At 25.1% G+C, this 10,497-nt stretch overlaps 3 protein-coding genes across 4 annotated transcripts in view; 1 reads left to right on the forward strand and 2 right to left on the reverse strand.

Moving 5' to 3' along the window:
- Positions 1-10,497, forward strand: part of LOC123272749 — a 146,754-nt gene that overhangs the window by 32,773 nt on the left and 103,484 nt on the right. The window lies entirely within an intron of this gene.
- On the reverse strand, positions 433-4,430 carry LOC123272760 (invertebrate-type lysozyme 3-like). Its single transcript, XM_044739756.1, has 4 exons — positions 4,278-4,430; positions 941-1,150; positions 803-876; positions 433-722 (listed from the first exon to the last, which is right to left on the reverse strand). Exons 1-4 carry the CDS (start codon positions 4,318-4,320, stop codon positions 585-587), a joined length of 465 nt encoding a protein of 154 aa, XP_044595691.1. The 5' UTR covers positions 4,321-4,430; the 3' UTR covers positions 433-584.
- LOC123272756 (elongation factor 1-beta') overlaps positions 7,700-10,497 on the reverse strand; it is a 148,275-nt gene continuing 145,477 nt past the window's right edge. Inside the window, exons 3-4 of the mRNA XM_044739753.1 lie at positions 10,164-10,469; positions 7,700-7,922 (exon numbers count right to left, since the gene is read on the reverse strand). Coding sequence (XP_044595688.1) covers positions 7,768-7,922; positions 10,164-10,469 — 461 coding nt within the window. The 3' untranslated portion in view covers positions 7,700-7,767. The remainder of the gene's footprint in view (positions 7,923-10,163; positions 10,470-10,497) is intronic.

Here is a 10,497-nt window from a genome sequence, read left to right on the forward strand (position 1 = left end):
AGTTTTGGAATGGAATCTTTAAGCCGTTTAAAGTTATTCCAAAAAACATTTGAAAAAAATTTTTTTCAGTTTTTTAAGATTTCTCAAAGTCTATTGATCTGAATCGGTCCAAACAGTTTTCAAAATCTAAGTTTGGTCAAGCCCTTTCGAATGGCATCAACTGCGATCAAATTGGTCAAGCCGTTCAAAAGTTATAAGCGGTTCACATAATTTCACACACACACACACATACAGACACCGTGACAACCTCGCGGGGATAGTCAGGGAAGCTTCCTGTGACCTTCAAACGTTGAGATCTGATGAAAACTTCATTTTTCTAAATCGGGGTGACAACAATAACTTCCCGATTTTTGAAAATCTTCGATTTTCTTAACGGGAAGTTAAGAATTATGCGCCCTTTTAAATTGACAAAAAGACTCGACAGTAATTGTATAAAGTCTCATATAATTTATTAGCTCAATTTTACCGCATCAGTCATCACATAAATACAAAATACAAAAATTAATTATCAAAATTTGTTCAAGTTTTTAAATTAAAAAAAAAAACTAATTAAAAATAAGCGATTTAAATTTATAAAAAATTTTTTATCCACTGAATGTTGACATGCAAGTTTTGTAGGCGTTTTCGTATTTGGGAGGCAATGGACCGCTGCATCCGTACCCACCAAGGTAGTGGATCCTCGCGTAGTCGTCACAGTTTATCACACCATCTCCGTTGCAATCCTAAAAAAAAAAAAAAAAAATATTATTAAAATTAAATCTAATTTAAAAAACAATATTTTTAATTTTTTTTTAATTTTCACCTGAGCGAAACGGTCCATGTATCCTTGAACGGCATTCGCGGCACAGAAGGGATCATTTACGCAACGAGTCCAGGCTGAAATAATTTATTTTTTATTATTGTTATTATTTTTGTTATTGAGATTGTTAGTATATATTACCTCCTTCAGCGTTTGGTGACTCATTGTTGAGCGTAGGTTTGCCTCCATCTGCCCAATAACCCCAGGTGATCCGGAATGGCCCACAAACGTCACCCAAACATCCAGTTTTGGTATCGCACTCCGACGCAGCTTCACACATGCAGCCGAAACATGTTTTTGGGATTTGCTGAGGTACTAATGCTGCTTTCGCTTCTGGTTCTCCTTCTTGTGCTTTTAAAAAAAATTAATAAATAAATTATAAATTTTTATTTAATATTAAAAATTAAATATTTCACATTTTTTAATTATTTAAAAAAAATTCATAAATAAATTATAAACTTTTTATTTAATATTAAAAAAATTATTTGAAAAAATTTTAAAAAATATTAAATTTTAATATTAAATATTTAAAAAAAATTAATATTGTTATTAAAATATATTTAAAGAAATTTTTTTTTTAATTCTTTTTAAAAATTTTTTTTTTATTTTTAAAATAAAAAAATTTGAATTATTTTCGAATACTTGAAAAAAAAATTTTTTTTTTTCTGAAAAAATTGAAAAATTAATAAAAAATTTTTAATAACTTTCAGAAGTAAATTTGTCTTGATAAAAACTTCTTAAGAAAAATATTTAAAATTCAAGAATTAAAATAAGGAAGTACGTGATCAGAATTTTAATTTCTAATAATCAAATTACATACTTAATAAATAAAAATCAATATAAAATCGCGGATAAATTAAAGGCCTTGAAGTAACATGAAGTTTAAGAGCTGTTTTATATATGTTATGAACTCAAAGTAGATTCCCTTGAACTTGTGTTTTAAGCGACTGGAATTTAAAAACTAGCAATAGTTTAAACTCGCTAAACCGGATCTTTTATTCACGTATTTTTCAGTTTTTATCATTAAATACTCATACAACTATAACTTAACCGTAAATACAAAATATATAGATCTGGAAGTTTATGCTTTAACTTTTATTATTATAAACCAAACGGTGACTCGCGGTTACACCAACGCAATTACTCGTCCTTCTAAATGCAACCACGCACTTGAAGTGAAGTTTGAATAATTTTTAGTAAAATATAAATAATAATAATAATAATATTTTATTTGAAGTTTTAAATAATTGATCTGTTAAACTGCTATTTGCTTGGGTAAATAAAGATGATAGATAGGTGTAGTTGACGGTCATTGTAAACTATTCTAGCCGTGACTCAATTATTATATTTTTGATTGAAGTAATGTTAGGTGAAAACTGGGTTAAATATTTATTTTAGCTTTGTTTAAATTTATTTATTGGGTCAGATAAATTTGTTAGTTATTATTATTTAGAGAAGAGAATTGGAAAATATGCTTTCAGAGTTATTATTTGAATTATTAAAAAATTTTTTTTTTAAATTAAAGCAGAAAATTTTTAATTTTTAATTTTATTAAAATTTTTTAGATTTAAAAATTATTTTATTATCATTGGCAACTTTGCAGTCACTATGTGGACTGCCGTGACCTCATGAAATGATGTAAATAATTAAAGTTTTGTTTTTTATTAAATAATAACTCTTTTGTTAAATTGCACTGTACTTTCTTAAATATTTACTTTTTAGAGATATAATACCTCTCACTGGATGTTACACTCATCAAGCACCTGTTCATTTGAGTACCCACATGCATTTTGATATATTTTTCATATATACATATATATAATATATATAAATATATGAAAAAATTGATGTGGGTACTGAATGAAAGGTCTTGATGAGCGTAACTATCAGGGATGAGCTTATATCTTTAAAAATGTCAATATTTCACAAGATATTTGTTAAATGTCCGGTGCACTTTTTAACTATTGACATTTTTAAAGATATAAGCTCATCCCGATGTTACGCTTCATCGAGGTTATTCACTTTGAGTACCCATTATGCATTTGATGATATTTTTCATATATACATATATGTAATATATATAAATATATGAAAAAATTGATGTGGGCACTCAAATGAAAGGTCTTGATGAGTGTAACATCGAGGTGAGTTATAATATCTTAAAAAATGTCAATAGTTCACAAGATATTTGTTAAAATGCGCCCTGTATTTTCATTAACTATTGATTTTTAAAGATATAAGCTCCTCCCCGATGTTGACTTCATCACACCTCTCATTGTCAGTACTCACGTGCATTTTTATATATTTTTCATATATACATATATATAATATATATAAATATATGAAAAAGATTGATGTGAGTACTCAAACGAAAGGTCTTGCGATGAGTGTAACTATCGATGAGCTATAACTGCTATCTTTAAAAAATGTCAATCGTTTACTAAAGATATTTGTTGAAATGCCCTGTACTTTCTTAATATTGACATTTTTAAAGATATAAGCTCATCCCCGATGTTACACCTACACTCAGCGGAGCTCTCGTTTAAAGTCACCCATACATGCATTTTGATATATTTTTATGTATACATATATATAATATATATAAATATATGAAAATTGATGGGTACTCAAACGAAAGGTCTTGATGAGTGTAACATCGAGATGAGCTTATATCTTTAAAAATGTCAATCGTTTACAAGATATTTGTTGAAATGCCCTGTACTTTTCTTAAATATTGACATTTTTAAAGATATAAGCTCATCCGATGTTACACTCATCAAGAGCGTTCGTTTAAGTACCCACATGCATTTTGATATATTTTTCATATATACATATATGTAATATATATAAATATATCAAAATTGATGTGGGTACTCAAACGAAAAGTCTTGATGAGTGTAACATTAGGATGAGCTTATATCTTTAAAAATGTCAATATTTTACAACATACAAGGTCATTTCTTAATCATGTATCTAGAGATAGAGCATTATCGAATGCAGCCTAAATACTTATCATCATAAATTGACTGTCGATGAAAATGAAATGAAACCTTGAAAAAGCACAAATTCAAATCAAGACCTTTGCAATGACACTAAATTTCACTAAAAAAACCGATTTTATCATATGACTATTCTGGACACTAAATTTTTCTTATTCTCTTAATAATATAGATTATTATATAGATCAAATTATTTATTAATTTTTATTAAAAAATTTAATAAAAAGAAAATTTATTTTTTAAATTTACAAAATAAAAATTTCAACTTTATAAGACATAAAACATATTTTTACTCTAAAATTATTAATAATTTTAAAAAATAAATTGATAATAATAATAAAAATTTCAGGTCAAATATAAAAAAAAAAAAATTGTACTGATAATAAATCACAAGAAATGTTTACATATAAACTTTCCTTATAAAAATCTTACACTTTTTCTTCAGAAAAACAAAAAAAAAAAAAAAAAAAAATACTTACCATAAGCACAAGCAATTACAAGCAACAATACAAAAGCTCTCATTTTTATTCAACTAATAAAATAGCGGAACAAAATATAGACACAAGATCGATAGACACAAGCGATAAAAGTTAACTGGATACCGATTTGCAAGATCGAGTCCTTATATACCGCGCTTCAATGTCGAGCCGTCGTCGGTCTTTGAGAGGGGAATCCAAGCATCTAAAGACCCTCATGTGCATCCAGCAATTACACACATCTATGTCTAGTCACATAAATAATTGTAATAAGTAATAGAAATCAATATAATATAAAATAACAAATAGCTTGAGTAATTGTTACATTTTATTGAAAAAAAAAAAATTATTTCTTCTTTTTCTCAAATATATTTATCCGTTTGTTTTATTTAATGTGCAATGTGTAATAAAATTTACTGTTGCAACGATATAATTGAACTTGAAGATTCTTAATGATAACAATCTAGAAAATCCCAGTGATATAACACAAGTTTCAAAGTAAAAACATTTAAATAAATTAAAAAAATAGTTGATTACATCCGTGTGGATTTTTTTTTGGTAAAAAGAATTTTATTTACTTGTAATAAATAAAATAAGTTAAATTCTTTTTTATAAATGCGACCTTTTAGATAAATTTATTATGAATCATTAAAATTAATTCTAATAATTTTATTTACTCACATTAAAAGATTTTATTTTTTTTTTTTTTTATTGACAAAAACAAAGAAATTGAATGATTAGACTTGACCAAAAAAATAATTAATTGTTTAATGATTCAATTAAATTGTTCTGGCTTATTCATTTTATTTGTGATTAATTTCTCGTTTTTTTTTTATTTTTTTTTTTTCTAAGAATTACATTTTTTTAAGGGGGATAATAGCCACTGTGAAATTAAAAAAAAAAAATTTTTTTTTTTTTTAATTCAAAGTTTATATATTAAAAAGTATGTAGAGTTTTATATGAAAATTTCGAATATTTTTCAAGTTATAGTCGATTTTATTACAGCAAAATGATTCGTAATTTTTCTTTCCGTATTCGTCTACTCAATAGCTATAGTTACACATATGAGATTTAGAAAATTTTGATTTTTAAGATTTTTTAGAGCTGTTTGAATCCAAAAAAAATGAGAAAAAAAAAACGAAAAATTTTTAATATGTCGCCATTTTTTTTTAAATCCAAATTTTCAAAATCCCCTACGTGGAACGATAACCATATGCATGCAAATTACAACGCAGTATGTTTTTAGATAATCCGTTTTTGAGTTAGAGATCTCACCGTGGTGGAGGAAATTTTTGGTGCTCCACAAAAATGCTTATGACTTTGTAACAACTAATATTTAAAAAAAAAAACTAGGAACTTTGCAGTCATTATGTGACTGCCGTGACTCGTGAACTATAAATGAATAATATTTTGCTTTTATTAGATAATGACTTTTGTTAATTTCCACTGTACTTTTTAATTATTGACGTTTTAAAGATATAAGCTCATCCCGATGTTACACTCATCAAGAGCTTTCATTTGAGTACCCACATGCATTTTTGATATATTTTTCATATATACATATATATAATATATAAAATATATGAAAAAATGATGTGGGTACTCAAATGAAAGATCTTGATGAGTGTAACATCGGGATGAGCTTATATCTTTAAAAATGTCAAGAGTTGACAAAATACAAGGCCATTTCTTAATTATTGATATTTTTTAAGATATAGGCTCATCCCGATGTTACACTCATCAAGAGCTTTCATTTGAGTACCCACATGCATTTTTGATATATTTTTCATATATACATATATATAATATATAAAATATATGAAAAAATGATGTGGGTACTCAAATGAAAGGTCTTGATGAGTGTAATATCGGAGTGAGCTTATATCTTTAAAAATGTCAATAGTTCACAAGATACAAGGCCATTTTTTAATTATTGATATTTTTGAAGATATAAGCTCATCCCGATGTTACACTCATCAAGACCTTTCAGTTGAGTACCCACATGCATTTTTGATATATTTTTCATATATACATATATATAATATATAAAATATATGAAAAAATGATGTGGGTACTCAAATGAAAGGTCTTGATGAGTGTAACATCGGGATGAGCTATATCTTTAAAAATGTCAAGAGTTGACAAAATACAAGGCCATTTCCTAATCATTGATATTTTTAAGATATAGGCTCATCCCGATGTTACACTCATCAAGAGCTTTCATTTGAGTACCCACATGCATTTTTGATATATTTTTCATATATACATATATATAATATATAAAATATATGAAAAAATGATGTGGGTACTCAAATGAAAGGACTTGATGAGTGTAATATCGGGATGAGCCTATATCTTAAAAAATATCAATAGTTCACAAGATACAAGGCCATTTTTTAATTATTGATATTTTTGAAGATATAAGCTCATCCCGATGTTACACTCATCAAGACCTTTCATTTGAGTACCCACATGCAATTTCATATATTTTTCATATATACATATATATAATGTATAAAATATATGAAAAAATGATGTGGGTACTCAAATGAAAGGTCTTGATGAGTGTAACATCGGAACGAGTTTATATCTTTAAAAATGCCAATAGTTCACGAGATACAAGGTCATTTCTTTATTATGTATCTAGAGATAAAATATTTTCGAATGCAGCCTGAATACTTATCATAAATTGACTATTGGTGAGAATGATATAAAACCATAAAAAAGTACAACTTCAGGTCAAGACTTTTCCAACGATACCAAATTTAACCATTAAAACAAAAATTTTGCTTATTCTCTTAATAATATAGATTTAGGAGAACGATCTTTAATATATACTTTATAAAACAAAAAACATGATCTCCAAATTCCTTTATTATCTCAGTCAAAAAATTCCCGAAAATCACCTATTTTTTCAATCCTCACAGTGGCTATCTCTCTTGATAAAAATTAAATTTTATTTAAATTGACACTCTGTGAATATCAAAAGTATTTTTATCTAAACCGGATTTTTGCACATAAAATCGCTTAGAAAAAATTTCTGAATCACGGACTAAATTTTTTTCAATAAAAACTTTGACAATTATGTTTGTTTATGGGGATATATTTTATAGTGTAATATTATATAAATAAAATATATGAAGATAAAAGAAACTTTCTAAAATTTTCGGGGGAATAAATTATGTGAGGTCATGGTTTTAAATGCAAGATTGACTATATTTTTAAAAATAAAATATTGCTTTTAAAATTATCAATTTTTATTGCTTTGTTTTATTCAAAAGAATTAATATACTTTATGTCAATTATCAAAAATTTAAGAATTATATTTTATAAGTAATTAATTTGATAATATTAAGAAAAAAAAATTGAATGATATTAAGAATTAAAAAATTAAATGATTAGCTAAAAAAAAAAAAAACTTCAAATTATTCAAAAACGAATCACTTTATTCAAATTTTAAAATAATGGACCAGAAGAATAATGAAAGTAAAATTTAAATCTTGTTGAAAGCTGCGATGTCGACGGACTGTACGTGATCCTCGAACTCCTGGATCATCTCAGTCAGAAGGTCGACAGACACTTTGTCGTCCTCTACTACACACATGATTTGGAGTTTGTTGATTCCATGGCAAACTGGGACCAATTTTGCTGCAAAAAAAAAATCAATTAGAAAATTGAAACTAAAAGAAAAATATATATTTTTATTTTTATACTAAAATCTGATTTTTGAAATTAAATTATTATAAAAAAAAAATAGAAAAATCTGGAAATTTTTTAATTAAATTACTTCAAAAAGTTTAAAAAATAAAAATTTTAATAAAAAAATATTGTGCGAAAATCTGACAATTTTTTTTCAATTAAATTGATTGAAAAAAAATTTAAGGAATAAAAGTTCAATAAAAAATGATACAAAAATCTGATAATTTTTGTAATTAAATTATTATAAAAATAAAAAAAAAAAAGCTGGCAATTTTTTTAATTAAATTACTTCAAAAGAAGTTTAACAAAAAAAAACATTGTGCAGCAATCGGACAATTTTTTTAATTAAATTATTTAATAAAAATATCTGACAATTTTTTTCAATTAAATTACTTTAAAAAAAAAAAAATTAATAAATAAATTCAATAAGAAAAAAATGATACAAAAATCTGATAATTTTTTCAATTAAATTATTATTATTAAAAAATAGAAAAATCTGATAATTTTTTCAATTAAATTACTTAAAAAAAAAATTTAATAAATAAATTCAATAAGAAAAAAATAATACAAGAATCTGATAATTTATAAAATTAAATTATTATTAAAAAAAAAAAAAAAATAGAAAAATCTGGCAATTTTTTAAGGAAGTTCGAGCGTAACTAATGAGTCAAAATAGTGTTAACATTTTTTTAAAATTTTAGTCTTCCCAATATTAGTCAAAATTCTTTATTTTAATTTAAAATAATTTAAACAATATAATAATTGATGATTTTTACTTATTTAATAAAGTAAAGTAATGAAATTACTTTGGTATTTATTACTTGCCGGAATAAATAAACAGATTTGGCAATAGCGCGCTTGATTATACTCATATCAGAGACGTGGATGAGTGTGTGAGTTAAACATTTCTCTCTCTGTAACTATATTTCTATCCTTTTCTTTTTTCTCAGCTGTTGACGCGATGTTGTCAAATCTTTATTCGAATAAATGGCTGACGATAAACGAGTTACAAACATAAAATTTGACTTTAAATATTTCAAAAATTATATCGGTAATGTATTATTATTAAATTGTTTTTATATTTTGGAATAATCCAAGTTTCTTGTGTATAGTTTTTTATCCGTTAAAGTTGGGAGGTTAATATTGAAAAAAATAATTAAAGGCTCGACAAAAGTTTGTCCGCCATAAGAGCCCGTGTATAAGGAGATAAAATATGTGATTTTTTAAATTTAATATCTAAGTAACTAAATGGTGAATCTTTTTTAAATTTTGGAATTAGATAAATGACATATTTATTTATACGTATATTTAATTTCAAAGGTCAAAGTTGGAAATTATTTTTTACATTAGATTCGCTCGAACTTCCTTAAATTAAATTATTTTAAAAAAATATGATAAAAATATCTAACAATTTTTTTCAGTTAAATTACTTTTAAAAAAAAATTAATAAATAAAGTCAATAAAAAAAATGATACAAAAATCTGATAATTTTTTAAATTGAATTATTATAAAAAAAAAAAAAATAAAAAAATCTGGCAATTATTAAAAAAAAATATGATACAAATATCTGATAATTTTTTTCAGTTAAATTACTTTAAAAAAAAAAAAATTAATAAATAAATTCAATAAAAAAAATGACACAAAAATCTGATAATTTTTTAAATTGAATTATTATAAGAAAAAAAATAAAAAAATCTGGCAATTATTTAAAAAAAATATGATAAAAATATCTGACAATTTTTTTCAGTTAAATTACTTTTAAAAAAAAAATTAATAAATAAATTCAATAAAAAAAATGATACAAAAATCTGATAATTTTTTAAATTGAATTATTATAAAAAAAAAAAAAATAAAAAAATCTGGCAATTATTTAAAAAAAATATGATACAAATATCTGACAATTTTTTTCAGTTAAATTACTTAAAAAAAAAAAATTAATAAATAAATTCAATAAAAAAAATGATACAAAAATCTGAAAATTTTTTAAATTGAATTATAAAAAAAAATATAAAAAAATCTGGCAATTATTTAAAAAAAATATGATAAAAATATTTGACAATATTTTAAATTAAATTATTATTAAAAAAATATTTTCAAATTATGTGTAAAAATTTCATCATAATTGATTAATTGCAGAAATTTCAAAATTATTTGCTGATATTAGTATAAAAAAAAAAGAAAAATACTTACAAGCTCCCCAAACAAGTCCATCCATAACAATAGCACGGACTTTTCCTTCAATCTCCTGCATGTTGGTCTCATCGTCCCATGGCTTGACATCAAGGACGATACTGGACTTGGCGATGAGGGCCGGTTTCTTCGATTTTTTCTCGGCGTAGGCCTTGACTCGCTCGGCCTTGATCCTCTCGGCCTCGGCATCTTCTTCATCATCGGACCCGAAGAGATCGATGTCGTCATCGTCGTCAGCGGGCTTGGCGGCAGCTGGTGCGGAGCCTGATGAAGCAACACCCAAGCTGCTGGGGATTTTCTTGGCGCCTGGCAACTTAGCCAGCTCGTGGGAGCT

Source organism: Cotesia glomerata, linkage group LG10 (assembly GCF_020080835.1).
Source record: "Cotesia glomerata isolate CgM1 linkage group LG10, MPM_Cglom_v2.3, whole genome shotgun sequence".
Taxonomy (NCBI): domain Eukaryota; kingdom Metazoa; phylum Arthropoda; class Insecta; order Hymenoptera; family Braconidae; genus Cotesia; species Cotesia glomerata.